Source organism: Solanum dulcamara, chromosome 3 (assembly GCF_947179165.1).
Source record: "Solanum dulcamara chromosome 3, daSolDulc1.2, whole genome shotgun sequence".
Classification (NCBI taxonomy): domain Eukaryota; kingdom Viridiplantae; phylum Streptophyta; class Magnoliopsida; order Solanales; family Solanaceae; genus Solanum; species Solanum dulcamara.
In genome coordinates this window covers 19,527,143-19,553,019 of record NC_077239.1, presented here as the reverse complement: position 1 = coordinate 19,553,019, position 25,877 = coordinate 19,527,143, and the positions used below count along the sequence as shown (strand labels likewise).

At 41.5% G+C, this 25,877-nt stretch overlaps 1 protein-coding gene and 1 pseudogene across 1 annotated transcript; one reads left to right on the top strand and one right to left on the bottom strand.

Annotated features, from left to right (window-relative positions):
• LOC129883505 (ATP synthase subunit beta, chloroplastic-like) overlaps nucleotides 1–15,197 on the bottom strand; it is an 18,448-nt pseudogene extending 3,251 nt beyond the window's left edge.
• On the top strand, nucleotides 15,143–25,877 carry LOC129882463 (ribulose bisphosphate carboxylase large chain). The gene is given in 3 exon segments (XM_055956760.1): nucleotides 15,143–16,230; nucleotides 23,985–23,999; nucleotides 24,695–25,877. Coding segments are annotated over 3 exon segments (1,404 nt in total). The 5' UTR covers nucleotides 15,143–15,987; the 3' UTR covers nucleotides 25,841–25,877.

Genomic DNA, 25,877 nt, shown 5'->3' with positions numbered 1-25,877 from the left:
TGACTGAGGCAACTTCTTTGTTCCTCAGTTTGCGAATTTGGCGATCAAGAATTTGGACCGAAACCTCTTCATAGGATAAGCTATCCTTAATTCCAATGCTATCAATGGGGACTACCAATGAGGGATCGCCCAAGCACTTTTTCAACATCGAAACGTGTAATACCGGATGAATAGGGGCTAGCTCCGAAGGTAACTCCAACTTATAAGCAACACTCCCAATCCGCCTCAAGATCTGGTAAGGACCAATATATCGAGGACTAAGCTTCCCCTTCTTTCCAAACCTCATGACACCCTTCATGAGTGACACTTTCAAATACACCCAATCACCCACCTCAAACTCTAAGTCTCTCCTCCTAACATCGGTGTAAGATTTTTGGCGACTTTGGGCCATCTTTAACCTCTCTCGAATAACTCGCACCTTCTCCATGGCTTGAGGTCAGGCCAATCAACTCGGCTTCACCAACTTCAAACCACCCAATGGGAGACCTACACCTCCTCCCATACAAAGCTTCATAAGGAGCCATTTGAATGCTTGCATGATAGCTATTATTGTATGCAAACTCTATGAGAGGTAAGTGATCATCCCAATTTCCCTTGAAGTCAAGCACACATGCCCTCAATATATCTTCCAATATCTGGATGGTGCGCTCTGCTTGGCCATCTGTCTAGGGATGGACGGCAGTACTCAAGTTCACCCTCAAACCTAATTCCTTCTGAAAGGATTTCCAAAATTAGGAAGTGAATTGAGCTCCTCTGTCTGAGATGATAGACAAGGGGACCCCATGCAATCTAACGACCTCCTGCATATACAACTTTGCATAATCTTCTGCGGTATCAGTAGTCTTAACCGCCAAGAAGTGAGCTAATTTCGTCATTCTATCCACAATCACCCAAATGGAATCATATTGCTTTCGGGACTTCGGCAAGCCTGTAATAAAGTCCATGTTGATTATCTCCCACTTCCATTCTGGAATTTCTATGTTTTGGGCTAAACCATATGGCCTTTGATGCTCAACCTTCACCTGTTGGCAATTCGGGCACTTGGAAATAAATTCCGCAATATCCTTCTTTATCCCACTCCACCAATAGATTTCCTTCAAGTCATGATACATTTTCGTGGAGCCTGGATGAATGGAGTACCTGGAACTATGCGCTTCGGCCATAATCCTCTATCGAACATCATCGACATCCGGCACACATAATCTATTTTGGTACCTCAACACACCATCTCCCCCTTTGGTGAAAACCATTACCTCTTATTTGTGAACAACTCCCTTCAATTAGAGAAGGATGGGATCTTGGTCTTGCTTCTCCTTTACCTCTGCTACAAGTGAGGACGTAGCCCCATCTCGAATGTTTACTCCACCTTCATTATTCTCTTCGAGTTGAACTCCCAATCGGGCTAATCGATGTACCTCCTTTGCCAATTCCCTCTTTCTCTTTTCCACATGTTCAGTGCTACCCATAGACAATCTGCTAAGAGCATCAGCAACAACATTAGCTTTACCTGGATGGTAGAGGATGCTCATGTTGTAGTCCTTGAGTAGCTCAAGCTATCTCCTTTGCCTCAGGTTGAGTTCCCTCTGGCTGAAGACATATTGTAAGCTCTTGTGATAGGTGAATACATCGACATGCACTCCATACAAGTAGTGGCGCCAGATTTTAAGCGCGAATACCACAGCTGCCAGCTCAAGGTCATGAGTTGGGTAATTCTTCTCATGAACCTTAAGCTATCTCAAAGCATAGGCTATCACCTTTCCCTTCTGCATTAGTACACAGCCCAACCCGATTCTAGATGCATCACAATAGACCACAAAGACCTCTGTCCCATCGGGCAGAGTCAAGACAGGAGCAGTGGTTAGCTTGGTTTTCAATTTCTGAAAACTCTCCTCACAAGCATCGGACCATTGGAACTTAGCCTTCTTTTGAGTTAGCTTAGTCAATAGTGATGATATGGATGAGAATCTCTCTACAAACCTTTGATAATACCCGGCCAAACCCAGGAATCTCCTTATCTCTGTCGGGGACGTGGGTCTAGGCCAATTCTTCATAGCTTCAATTTTCTGAGCATCAACCTGAATACCATCTCCAAATATAATGTGGCCTAGGAAGGCCACTGATGCAAGCCAAAATTCACATTTGGAGAACTTTGCATACAGTACCCGATCTCTCTAAGTTTGTAAAACAACTCTAAGATGATAGGCGTGCTCCTCTTCATTCTTGGAGTAGACTAGAATATCATCTATGAATACAATCACAAACATATCGAGATATGGTTTAAACACTCGGTTAATGAGATCCATGAAAGCTGCGGGGGCATTAGTCAACCCGAAGGACATGACCAAAAATTCGAAGTGGCCATAACGAGTCCGGAAAGCAGTCCTCGGAATATCACATTCTCTCACCTTCAACTGGTGGTAGCCGGATCTTAAGTCTATATTTGAGAAACAAGTGGCACCCTGAAGTTGATCGAATAAGTCATCTATTCTGGGGAGGGGGTATTTGTTCTTTATGGTTACCTTGTTTAGCTGCCTGTAATCGATACATATTTTAAGGGACCCATCTTTCTTTCGCACAAATAGGACGGGAGCACCCCATGGTGAGACACTCGGCCTAATGAATCCCTTATCCAACATGTCCTTCAACTGCTCCTTCAACTCTTTCAACTCGGCTGGAGTCATTCTATATGGAGGAATTGAGATAGGCTGGGTATCAGAAAGAATATCAATCCCGAAGTCAATCTCCCTATCAGGAGGGACTCCAGACAGATCTTCAGGAAAGACATCTAGAAACTCATTGACAATTGGAACTAACTCGAGCGATGGAGACTCAATGCTGTCATCTTTCACTCAGATAAGGTGATAAATGCACCCTTTTGATATTAGCTTCCTGGCCCTAAGGTATGAAATAAACTTACCCTTAGGCGCAACCGGACTACCCTTCCACTCTATGATAGCCTCATTCGGGAATTTGAACGTTACAATCTGAGTTCTACAATCAATAGAGGCATAACAGACATAGATCCAGTCCATGCCAAGGATCACATCAAAATCAACCATGTCCAACTCAACTAGGTCGGCCAAGGTATCCCTGTGATAAATGGACACAGTGCAATCTCTATAGACTCTCTGAGCTAAGACAGAATCACCGACAAGAGTGGCCACACTAAAAGGCTCAAGAAGACATTCAGGAATTTTATTGAATTTACTAGCCACATAAGGAGTCACAAAAGATAGGGTGGCACCCGGATCCATCAAAACATAACAATCAAGAGAAGAGACTCGAATCATACCCGTCACGACGTTTGGAGAGTCCTCTTGATCTTGGCGGCTACCCATGGCATATAAACGATTTGTACCTCCGCTGGTGCCTAAAGTAGTGCCCCTCTGATTACCTCTAGCCGGCGGTGCGATGGCAGAATGCTGGATGCTATTTCCCCCTGTTGGTCACTCCCTCTGAAAATGGCCCATTTGGCCGCATTTATAACATCCAACCCTTCCCGCTCTGTATTCTCCTAAGTGGAGCCTACCACACTTACTGCATGATGGCTTCCCCCTCGCACCTTGACTTACACTGTCCTGGGATTGAGAACCCTGGGGTCTGGAAGTCTGGCGACTCTGACCCAGCCGATCATACCTGTCCTGCGGCATAGGTGCGCTGGCGGTAGATGAGGCATAATCTGGAGGCCTCTTCTTGAAGAAGGACCTGTTGCCCTTGTTTTGCCTTTGTTCATTCTCATGGCCCGCTGATTTTGCCTTCTTGCTCAGGTGCTCTTTTCTGTCTTTTCTTTTCTCCTCCTCTACCTGTTGAGCATACACCATTAATCTGGAAAGATCCATATTCGAGATCAATAATGCCGCCTTGCACTCCTTCTTCACGTGCCTTCCTGATCCGGAGATGAACTTCCTCATATTTGACCTCACATCCGGAATCATTTCTGGAGCCTACCTGGATAGCTGGATGAACTTCAAGCCATACTCCTTAACTGTCATTCCCTCCTATTTCAGATTAACAAATTCCTCCACCTTCGCTTGCCTCAATTCTGGGGGAAAGAAGTGGTCAAGAAAAGCTCCCTCAAATTCATCCTACCTAGAAGGTTCAGCATCTTCACCTCTAACTTGTTCCCATTGGTTATACCAAATGTTTGCCACATCTTTGAGTTGATAAGACACCAACTCAACCCCCTCAATTTCCGTAGCATGCATAGCTTTGAGGATTTTCCACATTTCCTCAATAAAGTTTTGGGGATCTTCATCCACCTTAGAACTCGTGAATGCCGCTGGATTCATCCTCAGAAAGTCTCTAATTCTAGTGGCAGCAGATGGCTCCTGGAAACTAGAGCTGAGAGTCAGCGAACTCTAATTACCACTTCGGGCATCCATTAGTTGCATGAGCATTGCAATTGCCCCTCGAAATTCTGCCTCTGATGTGGATGCAGGTGGAGTAGATGGCACTTGGGGTGCCTCTGAGTATCTCGCATGTCGGCCTCTAGCCTTTGCCGGGCGTGCCTCGGACTGGGGCATCTCGGCGTTGTCAATGTTTCTCTAGCTAGCATTACGTTTAGGAGGAATTATTTGTAACGTACAAACGCACGAATTAGAAAGGAGTTTTATAGAGTTTAACTCTATCGCACGAGTTCAGAGTATGAAAGAAGTGAAACAATTCCTAATGTCTTATAGCCTCCTGATTATAAGTGTGGTGCACAACACACCCATAAGCAAGACTCTACTAGACACGGCTCTATAGACTCCCTAGGACACTTGAACTCTGGGCTCTGATACCATGTTTGTCACGCTCCGGGAGGGTACCCTAGATGTAAGCGGCACCCGAAGGCCATTTCTGACCTTCGAGAGAACCACCTGGTCCAGTCACTCATTCATTCAATCACATTTCCTTAGCGGGAACTCAATTAATGATATAATATTCACAATATGAGGGCCAAAGGCCAAGCATTCATCAGATCAACAACAAAAATAATAAGACTCCTCAGATTAACCACTCAACCTCCCCACACTCCAGTCTATAAAGCCTCTATCCAAGTCTAAAAGGTGCCAATGACAAGTCCATGGCTACCAACAATCAAAATAAAAGAAATAACAACAACAAAACTATACAAGGAACTCCACATCCTCCGGAGACTAGGAGGGCTCACCGACTAGCTGGGAGTGGAAGTGGAGCTTCAATGGGGCGCCGGTTGATGATCTCTGGTACCTATCGATGCATCATAAAATGATGCAGGCCAAATGGCGTCAGTACATGGAATGTACGAGTATGTAAAATGGCCGGAGGAAAACAACATCAAGAAAGCATTAATATCAACTCAGGATCTTAACTCATATATATATACATATAACAACTCACTCCAGTGCCCTAAGTCTAACAAGAATAGTTTAGACCAGACCAAATCTCATGCCACTCAACTCAACTGATTCGGAGTACCATCAAGACCTAAATGGGAGTTTCTCTTAACCGACAACCATCACCTATGAACCGGTGATAGTACAACAATCATACATTGTTGCCACGTTCGTCCATACCTTGCCAGGACATGAACGCCTCCCTAATCATGGTTACCATCGATTAGTCAAGTCCTATCATTTCAGGACAATAAAAATAGGAAACATCCGACTTTAACGGTTCGATCCCAAGGGAAGCATCCAACTTTAACGGTTCCATCCCTACCTACGTTGGCGGCGTAGTTTCTAGGGTTCGAGTATGGACTATACTCCTACCCGCCTCGGTGCTCGATACTCCTCCCATGACTCCATTCTCATAAAACTCCTCCAATCATATCAAACAAGCCCTCACGGCTAGTTTCATGTGGTACATTGCCACCTCATCAACTCGGTTCTCATTTCAACTCAATTAAGTCATAATGGCAAGTCTCATTTAGGACCTTGTCCACTCGTCAATTCCATCCTCAAATCAATTCAATCAAGCCTCATTGAGATAAAAATTTATGACATCTCCTCAAGATTTAGCACAACTCTATGACTTTAGCTCAACAATTTAAGTAGAATAACACATTTAAGGAAATTGACTTAAGCAACATAATCACATGGCTAAAGAGATCAACAAGGCCTAACAACAAGTCATCTCCATCAACTCATACTAACATGAAGGATTTTAGGGACTTCTTAGCTCAACAACATCAACACATATAGCATCAAATAAATAGGAGACAAAGTTCATACAAACATAAACCATACCAAGAAACTCTATTTTCATGAACATCTAACCTCAAGTCAAGAGTAGGGCACATGGGTGAACTCAACCCATGTTTTAGATAGCCTTACATACCTTAGTAAAGACTTGAAGAAAACCTTGTGGTTGGGTCTTCAATGGATGGACTCAAATCTTGAAGCTCTTGGACTCCTTTTTGTTGGAAATGGAGAAGAGGAAAAAAAGAGAGAGAAGCTAGGGCTTTTTTTTAGAGAGAGGGTGAGGCTGCAAAATGTGTTCCCAAAAGACCAAGGGTAACATATATATAATTTGGGTAAGTTCCCAAATTGCCCGTTCTCAAAAGTTCTGAAAATAGGCTAAAAATGCACCTGGCGCGATAGTGGCGCGTCGCGCCATTGCAGCGCCAGGATGAATACGCCTAAAACCTACACACCTTGTAGTGGCGCGCCGCGCCAGAGACCAAACTACTGAGGCATGTTTTTGGCGCGATAATGGCGTGTAGCGCCCTTACAGCGCCAAGGCCATATTTTCTGGGTTCTAGAAATTTGGCCTGAAAAACCCTGCACAACTTTTAGTGGCGCGTCGCGCCAAGGACCAAACTACTGAGGCATATTTCTTACGCGATAGTGGTGCGTCGCGCCCTTACAGCACCAAGGCCATTTCCCCAGCAGTTGCAACCCAGGCCAAAATGAAATTCCTGCCGTGCTAGTTCATCTTAGGATCGTAATATCTTTTTAGTCCGAACTCCAAAATTTACGTTCTTGGTGGCGTTGGAAAGAAGACTCGACGACCTTTAATTTGATAGGTCATGGGCCACCCATATTAACGTCCTTTAAAAGATAGGGTACTTAAAAGTCGACCCTTATACGAACTCATCCTAAACTTAGCTACGACGGACCTTTTGGACTTAGATCGGTCCTAGGGGTCCTTGGTGACCCAACATCACCTCTAACACTGCTCAGTCCCTCAGAGACTCATCTTTAACTCACGAATATACTTCAAGATACTCGGGTTCGACCCCTCCCGAACACAAGAAGGGTCCAAATCTTTGGAAAAATTTGAGGGGTATTACATTATCTCCCTCTTGGGATCATTCATCCTCGAATGACGAGAAATCAAGAATAGACTCGGGGTGCAAATCACAATCAAAACTCAGTCATTCAATCAGTCAATTATCAATCAAGACTCAAGACGCATAAATGAATTCAAATCAAGGAAATGAACATTACCTTCAACATTCTAATCGGTAGGCACGAATAGATGGGGATATTTAGATTTCATGGCTTCCTCCGCTTCCCATGTGGCTTCCTCAACAAATTGGTTCCTCCACAGGACTTTGACTGAGGCAACTTCTTTGTTCCTCAGTTTGCGAATTTGGCGATCAAGAATTTGGACCGGAACCTCTTCATAAGATAAGCTATCCTTAATTCCAATGCTATCAATGGGGACTACCAACGAGGGATCGCCCAAGCACTTTTTCAACATCGAAACGTGGAATACCGGATGAATAGGGGCTAGCTCCAAAGGAAACTCCAACTCATAAGCAACACTCCCAATCCGCCTCAAGATCTGGTAAGGACCAATATATCGAGGACTAAGCTTCCCCTTCTTTCCAAACCTCATGACACCCTTCATGGGTGACACTTTCAAATACACCCAATCACCCACCTCAAACTCTAAGTCTCTCCTCCTAACATCGATGTAAGATTTTTGGCGGCTTTGGGCCATCTTTAGCCTCTCTCGAATAACTCGCACCTTCTCCATGGATTGATAAACAAGGTCAGGCCCAATCAACTCGGATTCACCAACTTCAAACCACCCAATGAGAGACCTACACCTCCTCCCATACAAAGCTTCATAAGGAGCCATTTGAATGCTTTTATGATAGCTATTGTTGTATGCAAACTCTATGAGAGGTAAGTGATCATCCCAATTTCCCTTGAAGTCAAGCACACATGCCCTCAACATATCTTCCAATGTCTGGATGGTGCGCTCTGCTTGGCCATCTGTCTGGGGATGGAAGGCTATTCTCAAGTTCACCCTCGAACCTAATTCCTTCTGAAAGGATTTCTAAAATTAGGAAGTGAATTGAGTTCTTCTGTCTGAGATGATAGACAAGGGGACCCCATGCAATCTGACGACCTCCTACATATACAACTTTGCATAATATTCTGCGGTATGAGTAGTCTTAACCGCCAAGAAGTGATCTGATTTCGTCATTCTATCCACAATCACCCAAATGGAATCATGTTGCTTTCGGGACTTCGGCAAGCCTGTAATAAAGTCCATGTTGATCATCTCCCACTTCCATTCTGGAATTTCTATGTTTTGGGCTAAACCATATGGCCTTTGATGCTCAACCTTCACCTGTTGGCAATTCGGGCACTTGGAAACAAATTCCGCAATATCCTTCTTCATCCCACTCCACCAATAGATTTCCTTCAAGTCATGATACATTTTCGTGGAGCCTGGATGAATGGAGTACCTACAACTATGCGCTTCGGCCATAATCCTCTATCGAACATCATCGACATCCGACACACATAATCTATTTTGGTACCTCAACACACTATCTCCCCCTTTGGTGAAAACCATTACCTCTTGTTTGTGAACAACTCCGTTCAATTAGAGAAGGATGGGATCTTGGTCTTGCTTCTCCTTTACCTCTGCTACAAGTGAGGACGTAGCCCCATCTCGAACGTTTACTCCACCTTCATTATTCTCTTTGAGTTGAACTCCCAATCGGGCTAATCGATGTACCTCCTTCGCCAATTCCCTCTTTCCCTTTTCCACATGGACAGTGCTACCCATAGACAATCTGCTAAGAGCATCAGCAATAACATTAGCTTTACCTGGATGGTAGAGGATGCTCATGTTGTAGTCCTTGAGTAGCTCAAGCTATCTCCTTTGACTCAGGTTGAGTTCCCTCTGGCTGAAGACATATTGCAAGCTCTTGTGATCGGTGAATATGTCGACATGCACTCCATACAAGTAGTGGCACCAGATTTTAAGCGCGAATACCACAGCTGCCAGCTCAAGGTCATGAGTTGGGTAATTCTTCTCATGAACCTTAAGCTATCTCAAAGCATAGGCTATCACCTTTCCCTTCTGCATCAGTACACAACCCAACCCGATTCTAGATACATCACAATAGACCACAAAGACCTCTGTCCCATCGGGCAGAGTCAAGACAGGAGCAATGGTTAGCTTGGTTTTCAATTTCTGAAAACTCTCCTCACAAGCATCGGACCATTGGAACTTAGCCTTCTTTTGAGTCAGCTTAGTCAATGGTGATGATATGGATGAGAATCTCTCTACAAACCTTTGATAATACCCGGCCAAACCCAGGAAGCTCCTTATCTCTGACGGGGACATGGGTCTAGGCCAATTCTTCACAACTTCAATTTTCTGAGCATCAACCTGAATACCATCTCCAAATATAATGTGGCCTAGGAAGGCCACTGATGCAAGCCAAAATTCACATTTGGAGAACTTTGCATACAGTACCCGATCTCTCTAAGTTTGTAAAACAACTCTAAGATGATAGGCGTGCTCCTCTTCATTCTTGGAGTAGACTAGAATATCATCTATGAATACAATCACAAACATATCGAGATATGGTTTAAACACTCGGTTCATGAGATCCATGAAAGCTGCGGGGGCATTAGTCAACCCGAAGGACATGACCAAAAATTCGAAGTGGCCATAACGAGTCCGAAAAGCAGTCCTCGGAATATCACATTCTCTCACCTTCAACTGGTGGTAGCCGGATCTTAAGTCTATATTTGAGAAACAAGTGGCACCCTGAAGTTGATCGAATAAGTCATCTATCCTGGGGAGAGGGTATTTGTTCTTTACGGTGACCTTATTCAGTTGCTTGTAGTCAATAAACATTCTAAGAGACCCATCTTTCTTCCAAACAAATAAGACCGGAGCTCCCCATGGTGAGACACTCGGCCTAATAAATCCCTTATCTAATAAGTCTTTCAACTGCTCCTTCAACTCTCTCAACTCAGCTGGGCCCATTCTATATGGAGGAATTAAGATAGGTTGGGTATCAGGAAGAATGTCAATCCCAAAGTCAATCTCCCTATCAGAAGGGACTCCAGGCAGATCTTCAGGAAAGACATCCGGAAACTCATTGATAATCGGAATTGACTCGAGGGATGGAGACTCAATGCTGTCATCTTTCACTCAGACAAGGTGATAAATGCACCCTTTTGAGATTAGCTTCCTGGCCCTAAGGTATGAAATAAACTTACCCTTAGGCGTAACCGAACTACCCTTCCACTCTATGATAGCCTCATTCAGGAATTTGAACATGACAATCTGAGTTCTACAATCGATAGAGGCATAACAGACATAGAGCCAGTCCATGCCAAGGATCACATCAAAATCAACCATGTCCAACTCAACTAGGTTGGCCAAGGTATCCTTGTGATAAATGGACACAGTGCAATCTCTATAGACTCTCTGAGCTAAGACAGAATCACCGACAGGAGTGGCCACACTAAAAGGCTCAAGAAGACATTCAGGAATTTTATTGAATTTACTAGCCACATAAGGAGTCACAAAAGATAGGGTGGCACCCGGATCCATCAAAACATAGCAATCAAGAGAAGAGACTCGAATCATACCCGTCACGACGTTTGGAGAGTCCTCTTGATCTTGGCGGCTACCCATGGCATATAAACGATTTGTACCTCCGCTGGTGCCTAAAGTAGTGCCCGTCTGATTACCTCTAGCCGGCGGTGCGATGGCAGAATGTTGGATGCTATTTCCCCCTGTTGGACACTCCCTCTGAAAATGGCCCATTTGGACGCATTTATAACATCCAACCCTTCCCGCTCTGTATTCTCCTAAGTGGAGCCTACCACACTTACTGCATGATGGCTTCCCCCTCGCACCTTGACTTACACTGTCCTGGGATTGAGAACCCTGGGGTCTGGAAGTCTGGCGACTCTGACCCGGCCGATCATACCTGTCCTGCGGCATAGGTGCGCTGGCGGTAGATGAGGCATAATTGGGAGGCCTCTTCTTGAAGAAGGACCTGTTGCCCTTGTTTTGCCTTTGTTCATTCTCATGGCCCGCTGATTTTGCCTTCTTGCTCAGGTGCTCTTTTCTGTCTTTTCTTTTATCCTCCTCTACCTGTTGAGCATACACCATTAATCTGGAAAGATCCATATCCGAGATCAACAATGCCGCCTTGCACTCCTTCTTCATGTGCCTCCCTGATCCGGAGATGAACTTCCTCATCTTTGACCTCACATCCGGAATCATTTCTGGAGCCTACCTGGATAGCTGGATGAACTTCAAGCCATACTCCTTAACTGTCATTCCATCCTATTTCAGATAAACAAATTCCTCCACCTTCGCTTGCCTCAATTCTGGGGGAAAGAAGTGGTCAAGAAAAGCTCCCTCAAATTCATCCTACCTAGAAGGTTCAGCATCTTCACCTCTAACTTGTTCCCATTGGTTATACCGAATGTTTGCCACATCTTTGAGTTGATAAGACACCAACTCAACCCCCTCAATTTCCGTAGCATGCATAGCTTTCAGGATTTTCCATATTTCCTCAATAAAGTTTTGGGGATCTTCATCCACCTTAGATTCATCCTCAGAAAGTCTCTAATTCTAGTGGCAGCAGATGGCTCCTGGAAACTAGAGCTGAGAGTCGGCGAACTCTGATTACCACTTCGGGCAGCCATTAATTGCGTGAGCATTGCAATTGCCCCTCGAAATTCTGCCTCTGATGTGGGTGTAGGTGGAGTAGATGGCACTTGGGGTGCCTTTGAGTATCTCGCAGGTCGGCCTCTTGCCCTTGCCGGGCGTGCCTCAGACTGGGGCATCTCGGCGTTGTCAATGTTTCTCTAGCTAGCAGTATGTTTAGGAGGAATTATCTGTAACGTACAAACGCACGAATTAGAAAGGAGTTTTATAGAGTTTAACTGTATCGCACGAGTTCAGAGTTTGAAAGAAGTGAAACAATTCCTAATGTCTTATAGCCTCCTGATTATAAGTGTGGTGCACAACATACCCATAATCAAGACTCTACTAGACACGGCTCTATAGACTCCCTAGGACACTTGAACTCTAGGCTCTGATACCATATTTATCACACCCCGGGAGGGTTCCCTAGATGTAACCGGCACCCGAAGGCCATTTCTGACCTCTGAGCGAACCACCTGGTCCAGTCACTCATTCATTCAATCATATTTCCTTAGCGGGAACTCAATTAATAAAATACTATTCACAATATGAGGGCCAAAGGCCAAGCATTCATCAGCTCAACAACAAAAATAATAAGACTCCTCAGATTAACCGCTCAACCTCCCCACACTCCAGTCTATGAAGCCTCTATCCAAGTCTAAAAGGTTACAATGACAAGTCCATGGCTACCAATAATCAAAATAAAAGAAATAACAGCAACAAAACTATACAAGGAACTCCACATCCTCCGGAGACTAGGAGGGCTCACCGACTAGCTGGGAGTGTAAGTGGATCTTCAACGGGGCGCCGATTGATGATCTCTGGTACCTACCGCTTCATCATAAAATGATGCAGGCCAAATAGCGTCAGTACATGGAATGTACGAGTATGTAAAATGGCCGGAAGAAAATAATATCAAGAAAGCATCAATATCAACTCAGGATCTTAACTCATATATATATACATATAACAACTCACTCCAGTGCCCTAAGTCTAACAAGAATAGTTTAGACAGGACCAAATCTCATGCCACTCAACTCAACTGATTCGGAGTACCATCAAGACCTAAATGGGAGTTTCTCTTAACTTACAACAATCACCTATGAGCCGGTGATAGTGCAACAATCAGATGTTGTTGCCAGGTCCGTCCATACCTTGCCAGGACATGAACGCCTCCCTAATCATGGATACCATCGATTAGTCAAGTCCTATCATTTCAGGACAATAAAAATAGGAAACATCTGACTTTAACGGTTCGATCCCAAGGGAAGCATCCGACTTTAACAGTTCTATCCCTACCTACGTTGGCGGCATAGTTTTTGGGGTTCGAGTATGGACTATACTCCCACCCGCCTCGGTACTCGATACTCCTCCCATGACTCCATGCTCATAAAACTCCTCCGATCATCTCAAACAAGCCCTCACGGCTAGTTTCATGTGGTACATTGCCACCTCATCAACTCGGTTCTCATTTCAACTCAATTAAGTCATAATGGCAAGTCTCATTTAGGACCTTGTCCACTCGTCAATTCCATCCTCAAATCAATTCAATCAAGCCTCATTGAGATAAAAATTTATGACATCTCCTCAAGATTTAGCACAACTCTATGACTTTAGCTCAACAATTTAAGTAGAATAACACATTTAAGGAAATTGACTTAAGCAACATAATCACATGGCTAAAGAGATCAACAAGGCCTAACAACAAGTCATCTCTATCAACTCATACTAACATGAAGGATTTTAGGGACTTCTTAGCTCAACAACATCAACACATATAGCATCAAATAAATAAGAGACAAAGTTCATACAAACATAAACCATACCAAGAAACTCTATTTTCATGAACATCTAACCTCAAGACAAGAGTAGGGCACATGGGTGAACTCAACCCATGTTTTAGATAGCCTTACATACCTTAGTGAAGACTTGAAGAAAACCTTGTGGTTGGGTCTTCAATGGATGGACTCAAATCTTGAAGCTCTTGGACTCCTTTTTGTTGGAAATGGAGAAGAGGAAGAAAAGAGAGAGAAGCTAGGGCGTTTTTTTAGAGAGAGGGTGAGGCTGCAAAATGTGTTCCCAAAAGACCAAGGGTAACATATATATAATTTGGGTAAGTTCCCAAATTGCCCCTCCTCAAAAGTTCTGAAAATAGGCTAAAAATGCACCTGGCGCGATAGTGGCGCGTCGCGCCATTGTAGCGCCAGGATGAATACGCCTAAAACCTGCACACCTCGTAGTGGCACGCCGCGCAAGAGACCAAACTACTGAGGCATGTTTCTGGCGCGATAGTGGCGCGTCGCACCCTTACAGCGCCAAGGCCATATTTTCTGGGTTCTGGAAATTTCGCCTAAAAAACCCTGCACAACTTTTAGTGGCGCGTCGCGCCAAGGACCAAACTACTGAGGCATGTTTCTAGCGTGATAGTGGCGAGTCGCGCCCTTACAGCGCCAAGGCCATTTCCCCAGCAGTTGCAACCCAGGCCAAAATAAAATTCCTGCCGTGCTAGTTCATCTTAAGATCGTCATATCTTTTGACTCCGAACTCCAAAATTTACGTTCTTAGTGGCGTTGGAAAGAAGACTCGACGACCTTTAATTTGATAGGTCGTGGGCCACCCAGATTGACGTCCTTCAAAATATAGGGTCGTTAAAAGTGGACCCTTATACAAACTCATCCTAAACTTAGCTACGACGGACCTTTTGGACTTAGCTCGGTCCTAGGGGTCCTTGGTGACCCCACATCACCTCTAACACTGCTCAGTCCCTCAGAGACTCATCTTTAACTCACGAATATACTTCAAGATACTCGGGTTCGACCTCTCCCAAACACAAGAAGGGTCCAAATCTTTGGAAAAATTTGAGGGGTGTTACAGGTACTTAGGGTCGGTTGATAACACACAGCGGAAGGCATTCTACCAATAAGGTCGATACTTCGGATGCTGCTTGGACAAAATGGAAGATATTTTCAATAAATAGAAGTATGTCTTGCTCATTAACATCTCAGAAATATTCCACCATAGTTAGGGAAGTCAAACCAACTCTCATATGAGCTCCCGACGGTTCATTCATCTGGCCGTAAACTAGGGCCACTTTTGATTTTGCAATATTTTCTTTATTAATCACTCCAAATTCATTCATTTCCATGTAAAGATCATTTCCTTCCCGAGTATGTTCACCCACTCTGCCAAATACGGATATGCCCCCATGAGGTTTAGTACCAGACTGATGATTTTAATGATGATGCCCAGGTTTTTTTTTCAAGGATGGAAACCCCAGAACCAGAAGTAGTAGGATTGATTCTCATAATAATAACAAAAAAATATGTCAAAATGTTTTTTCAAAAATTATCGAATTAAAAATAAATGTCCGCTAGCACGTCGATCGGTTAATTCAATAAAATGAGAATTAACACTCGATTTCGTTGGCACCATGCAATTGAACAAATCTAATTGTTTACTTATTCAATGAGACTGAGTTAATTTGCAAGCTCACCCAACCTATTTTAATTTTAAAATCTCAAGTGGATGAATCAGAATCTTGAGAAAGTCTTTTATTTGTCTATCATTATAGACAAGCCCATCCATATTATCTATTCTATGGAATTCAAACCTGAATTATATTTTCTATATCTATTACGATTCATTATTTGTATCTAATGGGCTCCTCTTCTTATTTATTTTTTATTTAAATTTCAACACATCGATTTATGCCTAGCCTATTCTTTTCTTTGTGTTTTTCTTTCTTTTTTATACCTTTCATAGATTCATAGAGGAATTCCATATATTTTCCCATCTAGGATTTACATATACAACATATACCACTTTCAAGAAGAAGTTCTTATTGTTTAGGTTATTTAGGTATTTCGATTTCCAAAAAAAAGGTAAAAAATAAAAATTGGGTTGCGCTATATATATAAAAGAGTATACAATAATGATGCACTTGGCAAATCAAATACCATGGTATAATAATCAACCATTCTAATTAATTGATAATATTAGTATTAGTTGGAAATTTTGTGAAAGATTCCTGTGAAAAGTTTCATTAACGCGGAATTTGTGCCGAGTAGACCTTGTTGTTGTGAGAATTCTTAATTAATGAGTTGTAGGGAGGGATTTATGTCACCACAAACAGATACTAAAGAAAGTGTTGGATTCAAAGCTGGTGTTAAAGAGTACAAATTGACTTATTATACTCCTGAGTACCAAACCAAGGATACTGATATATTGGCAGCATTCCGAGTAACACCTCAACCTGGAGTTCCACATGAAGAAGCAGGTACATGGACAACTGTATGGACCGATGGAATTACTAGTCTTGATCATTACAAAGGAAGATGTGTCACGCCCCGGGACGGTACCGTAGACGTAACCGGCACTCAGAAACCATTTCTGGCTCCCAAGCGTACCACATAGCCTGATCACACATCCGTTCATTCATTCATTCAACGGAAAGTTTAAAAATAAAGAGTAATTTAGCGGGCAACTCAAATAACCCATCCAACTCAAAGAATAAAGGCCATGGGCCGACAGATCAACTAAAATATTTGTCATTTAAAAATAGTTTGACAAGAAATTCTCAAGGATAGAAATACTCAATCGACTCATCACTATCTAGTCTATTAAGCCTCTATCACTACTATCTAATTGGTGCCAATGACATGTTCATGGCTACCTCAAATCAAAATGAAAAGGGCTAACTCGATGCAAGAATACACAGACGGTGTCCTCCAAATGTAGGGGAGGACTCACCAATACACTAAGTGCGAATAGATCCCCAATGATGCTCCTATTGACGATCTCTTAAACCTATCTCTGCATCATAAAATGATGCAGGTCCAAATGGACGTCACTACGTGGAATGTACTGATATGTAAAATGGCAGAATAAAACATATCTCAAGGAAGAATAACATCGGTCCACATATCTCAATTCAGAAAGATGAGAGAGACTCAACAAGGCATCATAAGTCTAAAGTAATAATACATTTTTAGACAAAGACCAATCATATACCATACAGTACAATCCAATCATACACAATACAGTTCAATCAAATCATTTACAATTCGATCCCTTTCAATCACGTACACTCCGATTATATACACTCAACTCAACAATCAACTCAATAATCAAATCCAATCTAGTCACATACCATTTTATTCAATCTAATTACAATTCATCTATTCCAATTCGACCATATACAATCTACTCAGCATTCAACTCAACAATCCGCTCAAAGGACTAAACTTAGTAAATATGTAACAACTCACTCAAGTGTCCTAACTCTAATAAGAAATAATTTAGACAGGACTAACTCATAAGCATATAGCAACTCACTCAACTCAACTAACTCAGAGTACTATCAAGACCTAAATAGGAGTTTCTCTTAATCAACAACCATCACTTATGAGCCAGTGAAGGTACAACAAAACGACGTTGTTTCCACGCCTGTTCATACCTTGCCAGGGTATGAACGAATCAAACACTCATGGATCCAATCCAACCAAGTCCTATAATGTCACGATAAATCTCTCGGGGAAGCATCCGACTTTAACGGTTCAATCCCCCCTACGTTTGGCAACATAGGTATTGGGTTTGAGTATGGACTATACTCTTGCCCAATTCGGTGCTCGATACTCCTCCCATGACTCCATGCTCATAAAACTCCTCCAATCATCTCAAACAAGCCCTCATGGCTAGTTTCAGGTGGAACATTGCCACCTCATCAACTCTGTTCTCATTTCAACTCGATTAACTCATAATGACAAGTCTCATTGGACCTTCTTTCAAATCGACTCATCTCAAATTATCAAACTCTTCTCTTTAAAAATTTATACAATCTCAACTAAATGATTGCAGAAAATATTATGTACATAAAAATATAATTTCAACTCCTCAACTCAAACTCAAAGTAGATAGTTTAATGTAAAAATACTCAACTCATTTAAAGGCTCCTCATACTCAACTCATACTTAAACTCCTTTCTAAATTAAAGATGAAACTAATAGTTCTTTAGACTCAAATTAGTGTATAAATAGTTTATGAAAAAGGTTCACAAATAATTTATTTAAAGCTCCTCCTCAAAGGATTATTTATTTTCAAAATATTTCTAAGACTCCAATCAACTCAAATTTTTGCACATCATATACCACAAAATCACATCATCACTCACACCATCATCAAAACATCGTCATTCATGTCACCATCAAATATTATCATCACATCATTGTCAACTATTATCATCACATCACTATCAAACATGTACTCCGCAAATCTTCATTTTAGTCCTATGTTCAAATTATAGAAACAAAGGGACATTCTTAACTATCCAATTCATCCTTTTCATTCCAATTAATACATATATACACAAAACCATCCACCTCAACTCAAGACAATTTATGACCAAGGAAATCTCATCTTGGGTTCATGTGAATGAAACATGAATCCATACTCTCAACAAAACTCAACTCAAGAATATCGTCAACATCTATAAATCTATATACAAAGATATATTTGTAGTCAAAAATATGAAAGATAACTATTTAGTAACTCAGGTCATTAAAATCATCAATCAACCATTTATATCTAAAAACATTCCATAGTTTAGGAAAAACTTTCAAGAAAACCTTTCTAAAAGGTGCAACTCTTTCACAACTCCTAACCAACATATCTAGGGGCATATGGAAGAACTCAATCCATATTTTAGGTTAGCCTTACGTACCTTGTTTAAATACTTTGAAGAAAACCTTGTGTTGGGTCTTCAATGGAGAACAAAAATCTTGAAGCTCTTGGACCATTCTTGTTGGAAATAGAGAAGATGAAGAAGAGAGAGAGAGAGAAGCTCCTAGGGCTTTTAGAGAGAGAGAGTGGGACTGAAAATGATCCCAAAAACATCCCAAGGATGTGTATATATAATTTGGGAATATTCCCAAACTGCCCCTTCTCAAAAGTTCTAAAAACTAGGCTAAAACGCTCCTGGCGCGATAGTGGCGCATCGCGCCAGTGCAGCGCCAGGTCAATTTCGCCTGAAAACCTGCACACCTGTTAGTGGTGCATCACGCCAAGGACCAAACTACTGAGGCACATTCTTGGCGCGATAGTGGCGCATCGCACCCTTACAGCGCCAAGGCCATATTTTCTGGATTCTGAAATTTAGCTTAAAAAAAACCCTGCTACCCAATAGTGGCGCATCGCGCCAGGGACCAAACTACTGAGGCATGTTCCTGGCGCGATAGTGGCGCATCGCGCCACTGCGGCGCCAAGCCCAGATCCCCAGCAGTTGCAACCCAGGCCTAGAATTTCTATCGTGCTAGTTCATTTTAGGATCGTCATATCTTTTGACTCCAAACTCCAAAAATTACATTCTTGGTGGCGTTGGAAAGAAGACTCGACGACCATTAATTTAATAGGTCGTGGGCTACCCATATCGTCATACATCAAAAGATAGGGTCGTTAGAAGTCAACCCCTCATGCAAACTCCTCCTCAAACTTAGCCACGATGAACCTTTTGGCTTGATTTGGTCCTAGGGGTCCTTCATGACCCCACATCACCTATAACGCTCTTTAATTACTTAGGAACTCATCCTAACTCATGTGAAAATTTTCAAGTCCTCCGGTTTGAGTGTACACTCACGTGAAGAAATGTTCGAATCTTAGCGAAAAAAATTCCGAGGTGTCACATTATCTCCCCCTTCGGATTATTCATCCTCGAATGATGAGTAAATCAATGGTGGACTCGAGGCACGAATAAAAATTAAAACTCAATCAAATCAACCAATCGGGCAATTTAGACAATTGGCTATTCAAACTCAAGAATAGACAAATTATTTCAACTCAATAATAGGCACATCACCTCCATCATTCTCATCATTTGGCACGAATAGAACATCGAAACTCCATCAACCGAATCATTCAAATATCTACATCCTCAAACGTCGAATTCCAATTCACGAGTGACATTTCCAATCCTCTTCACCATTTCATGAGGTCAATATATCGGTGTCCAAACCTCCTCTTCTTTCTAAGCCTCATAACACCCTTCACGAACCTCCAATCATTCCCCCAAATATGATTATTAGCCTACTACCATCACTCTCACAGTGACAACCATACACTCAAGCTTATTACTCTAACTACCTCACTCATATCTAAGAGTTCTCGAGCTTACCTTAACACTTATACCCTCATCATCGTATAAGCTCTTTCCCGGAGACACACTAACATACTCTTACCTATCTATTGCTCATCACAAGGTCTCATCTCACTCCTCCTGCACGCATTTATCCTCGACTAGACAAGTACAACACAACTATCACAATCGGGAATCACTCACTCTCCCTTATCTACTCTCACTCAACTCCGTCTACTATCATCTTGGCCAACTCATCACTATCGAAATCTCAAGACTTACTTTGGATCGTTACCCTATCATCTCCCCCTTAGCTTAAAGGCATCAACTAAAGGATACTAACTAGTCACCCAAAGCAACTCATAAAATTAGAGCCTCATTTAAATCTATACTATTTCATATACATATCCTAAGCCTCTTCTTACCAAATGACTTAGCCTCAACTCACTACTTACATTTGAGGGTCACATACACCTCCATTCATAGCACATACCTCTCTCAAGTTAATATCTTAATCTCTCACATACATCGTGTCAAGCCTACCAAATTAAATCTTAAACTAGCACTATCACAATCATTCATTACACCTCATTACTCACCTCATAAATACTTCACCCTAGTTGTAGGACTCAATCAACCACCATTCTCATTATTTGAGTTCTACTCCTCTAACTCTCTCTTTCTAACTCTACAATCATCGTATCAATCATAGCTCTCCATGCCTCGGATCGCATTCCATCGAAAGGTGATTTTTATTACTTAGATACATAACTTTCCCCTCGAAGGTAACATTCGAATCAAGATGTAGAGATAAGATTCTAGGATACATCTCGCTCTGGCTCAATGCACGATACATATGAATGAGAATACATCTTCCCAGATCAATAAAGTTAAGCACACAATCGGCTCCTCTCAAGCCTTATGCAGTCTCTTCACTTCCTCAAGACTTTATCTTAACTCATCAACAAGAATCTCATACTTACTGTTTCGACTACCTTGAGTATGAGGGGTAGTCGAATGGATTTGAGCAACGCACAAATTGGAAGGGAACATTGATACAGTTAAACTCTATCGCACAAATCTAGAATATGAAAGAAGGGAAACAATTCTTAATGTACTATAGCCTCCTGATTATAAGTGTGGTGTACAACACACCCATAAGCAAGACTCTACTAGACACGACTTCATAGACTCCCTAGGACACTTGAACTCTGTACTCTGATACCATGTTTTTCACGCCCCGGGAGGGTACCCTAGACGTAACCGGCACTCAGAAACTATTTCTGGCTCCCAAGCGTACCACATAGCCTGATCACACATCCGTTCATTCATTCATTCAGCGGAAAGTTTAAAAATAAAGAGTAATTTAGTGGGCAACTCAAATAACCCATCCAACTCAAAGAATAAAGGCCATGGGCCGACAGATCAACTAAAATATTTGTCATTTAAAAATAGTTTGACAAGAAATTCTCAAGGATAGAAATACTCAATCGACTCATCACTATCTAGTCTATTAAGCCTCTATCACTACTATCTAATTGGTGTCAATGACATGTTCATGGCTACCTCAAATCAAAATGAAAAGGGCTAACTCGATGCAAGAATACACAGACGGTGTCCTCCGAATGTAGGGGAGGACTCACCAATACGCTGAGTGCGAATAGAGCCCAATGATGCTCCTATTGATGATCTCTTAAACCTGTCTCTACATCATGAAATGATGCAGGTCCAAATGGACGTCAGTACGTGGAATGTACTGGTATGTAAAATGGCAGAATGAAACATACCTCAAGGAAGAATAACATCGGTCCACATATCTCAATTCAGAAAGATGAGAGAGACTCAACAAGGCATCATAAGTCTAAAGTAATAATACATTTTTAGACAAAGACCAATCATATACCATACAGTCCAATCCAATCATACACAATACAGTTCAATCAAATCATTTACAATTCGATCCCTTTCAATCACGTACACTCCGATTATATACAATCAACTCAATAATCAACTCAATAATCAAATCCAATCTAGTCACATACCATTTTATTCAATCTAATCACAATTCATCTATTCCAATTCGACCATATACAATCTACTCAGCATTCAACTCAACAATCAGCTCAAAGGACTCAACTCAGTAAATATGTAACAACTCACTCAAGTGTCCTAAGTCTAACAAGAAATAATTTAGACAAGACTAACTCATAAGCATATAGCAACTCACTCAACTCAACTAACTCAGAATACTATCAAGACCTAAATGGGAGTTTCTCTTAACCGACAACCATCACTTATGAGCCAGTGAAGGTACAACAAAACGACGTTATTGTCACGCCCGTTCATACCTTGCCAGGGTATGAACTAATCAAACACTCATGGATCCAATCCAACCAAGTCTTATAATGTCAGGATAAATCTCTCGGGGAAGCATCCAACTTTAACGGTTCAATCCCCCCTATGTTTGGCAACATAGGTATTGGGTTAGAGTATGGACTATACTCTTGCCCAATTCGGTACTCGATACTCCTCCCATGACTCCATGCTCATAAAACTCCTCCAATCATCTCAAACAAGCCCTCACGGCTAGTTTCAGGTGGAACATTGCCACCTCATCAACTCTGTTCTCATTTCAACTCGATTAACTCATAATGACAAGTCTCATTGGACCTTCTTTCAAATCGACTCATCTCAAATTATCAAACTCTTCTCTTTAAAAATTTATACAATCTCAACTGAATGATTGCAGAAAATATTATGTACATAAAAATATAATTTCAACTCCTCAACTCAAACTCAAAGTAGATAGTTTAATGTAAAAATACTCAACTCATTTAAAGGCTCCTCATACTCAACTCATACTTAAACTCCTTTCTAAATCAAAGATGAAACTAATAGTTCTTTAGACTCAAATTAGTGTATAAATAGTTTATGAAAAAGGTTCACAAATAATTTATTTAAAGCTCCTCCTCAAAGGATTATTTATTTTCAAAATATTTCTAAGACTCCAATCAACTCAAATTTTTGCACATCATATACCACAAAATCACATTAGACTCCAATCCACTTCATCACACAACATCCTCATCAACATACCTCTTCATCAATCATTCTACACATATTAGATAATCACTATTCACATCATCACTCACACCATCATCAAAACATCGTCAGTCACATCACCATCAAATATTATCATCACATCATTGTCAACTATTATCATCATATCACTATCAAACATGTACTCCGCAAATCTTCATTTTAGTCTTATGTTTAAATTATAGAAACAAAGGGACATTCTTAACTATCCAATTCATCCTTTTCATTCCAATTAATACATATATACACAAAACCATCCACCTCAACTCAAGACAATTTATGACCAAGGAAATCTCATCTTGGGTTCATGTGAATGAAACATGAATCCATACTCTCAACAAAACTCAACTCAAGAATATCGTCAACATCTATAAATCTATATACAAAGATATATTTGTAGTCAAAAATATGAAAGATAACTATTTAGTAACTCAGGTCATTAAAATCATCAATCAACCATTTATATCTAAAAACATTCCATAGTTTAGGAAAAACTTTCAAGAAAACCTTTCTAAAAGGTGCAACTCTTTCACAACTCCTAACCAACATATCTAGGGGCATATGGAAGAACTCAATCCATATTTTAGGTTAGCCTTACGTACCTTGTTTAAATACTTTGAAGAAAACCTTGTGTTGGGTCTTCAATGGAGAACAAAAATCTTGAAGCTCTTGGACCATTCTTGTTGGAAATGGAGAAGATGAAGAAGAGAGAGAGAGAAAAGCTCCTAGGGCTTTTAGAGAGAGAGTGTGGGACTGAAAATGATCCCAAAAATGTCCCAAGGCTGTGTATATATAATTTGGGAAAATTCCCAAACTACCCCTTCTCAAAAGTTCTAAAAACTAGGCTAAAATGCTCCTGGCGCGATAGTGGCACATCGAGCCAGTGCAGCGCCAGGTCAATTTCGCCTGAAAACCTGCACACCTGTTAGTGGCGCATCGCGCCAAGGACCAAACTACTGAGGCACATTCTTGGCGCGATAGTGGCGCGTCGCGCCCTTACAGCACCAAGGTAATATTTTTTAGGTTCTGAAATTTGGCTTAAAAAAAACTCTGCTACCCAATAGTGGCGCGTCGCGCCAGGGACCAAACTACTGAGGCATGTTCCTGGCACGATAGTGGCGCATCGCGCCACTGCGGCGCCAAGCCCAGATCCCCAGCAGTTGCAGCCAGGCCTAGAATTTCTGTCGTGCTAGTTCATTTTAGGATCGTCATATCTTTTGACTCCGAACTCCAAAAATTACATTCTTGGTGGCGTTGGAAAGAAGACTCGACGACCATTAATTTAATAGGTCATGGGCTACCAAGATCGTCATACATCAAAAGATAGGGTCGTTAGAAGTCAACCCCTCACACAAACTCCTCCTCAAACTTAGCCACGACGAACCTTTTGGCTTGATTTGGTCCTAGGGGTCCTTCATGACCCCACATCACCTCTAACGCTCTTTAATTACTTAGGAACTCATCCTAACTCATGTGAAAATTTTCAAGTCCTCCGGTCTGAGTCTACACTCACGTGAAGAAATGTTTGAATCTTAGCGAAAAAAATTCCGGGGTGTCACAAGATGCTACAACATCGAGCGTGTTATTGGAGAAAAAGATCAATATATTGCTTATGTAGCTTACCCTTTAGACCTTTTTTAAGAAGGTTCCATTACCAATATGTTTACTTCTATTGTAGGTAATGTATTTGGGTTCAACGCCTTGCGAATACCTGTTTCTTATGTTAAAACTTTGCAAGGTCCACCTCATGGTATCCAAGTTGAAAGAGATAAATTGAACAATTATGGTCATTCCCTGTTGGGATGTACTATTAAACCTAAATTGGGGTTATCTACTAAAAACTATGGTAGAGTTGTTAATGAATGTCTTCGCGGTGGACTTGATTTTTCCAAAGATGATAAGAACGCAAACTCACAACCATTTATGTGTTAGAGAGATCGTTTCTTATTTTGTGCCGAAGCACTTTTTAAAGTACAGACTAAAACATGTGAAATCAAAGGGCATTACTTGAATGATACTGCAGGTACATGCGAAGAAATGATGAAAAGACTCGTATTTGCTAGAGAATTGGGCGTTCCGATCGTAATGCATGACTACTTGACAGGGGGATTCACCTCAAATACTACCTTGGCTCATTATTGCTACGATAATGGTATACTTCTTCACATCCACCGCACAATGCATGTGGTTATTGATAGACAGAAGAATCATGGTATCCACTTTTGGGTATTAGCAAAAGATTTATGTATGTCTGGTAGAGATCATATTCACTCTGGTACCATAGCAGGTAAATTTGAAGGTGAAAAAGACATAACTTGGGGCTTTGTTGATTTACTGCGTGATGATTTTATTGAACAAGATAGAAGTCATGGTATTTATTTCTCTCAAGATTGGGTTTCTTTACCAAGTGTTCTACCTGTGGCATTAGGAGGTATTCACGTTTGGCATATGCCTGCTCTGACTGAGATCTTTGGCGATGATTCCGTACTACAGTTCGGTGGAGGAACTTTAGTACATTCTTGGGGTAATACGCCAGGTACCGTATCTAATCGAGTAGCTCTAGAAGATGGTGTAAAAGCTCATAATGAAGGATGTGATCTTTCTCGGGAAGGTAATGAGATTATTCGCGACGCTTCCAAATGGAGCCCGGAACTAGCTGCTGCTTGTGAGGTATGGAAAGAGATTGTATTTAATTTTGTAGTAGTGGACATTTGGGATAAGTAAAAATAATAGACTTTAGCAGATAAATTAGCAGGAAATA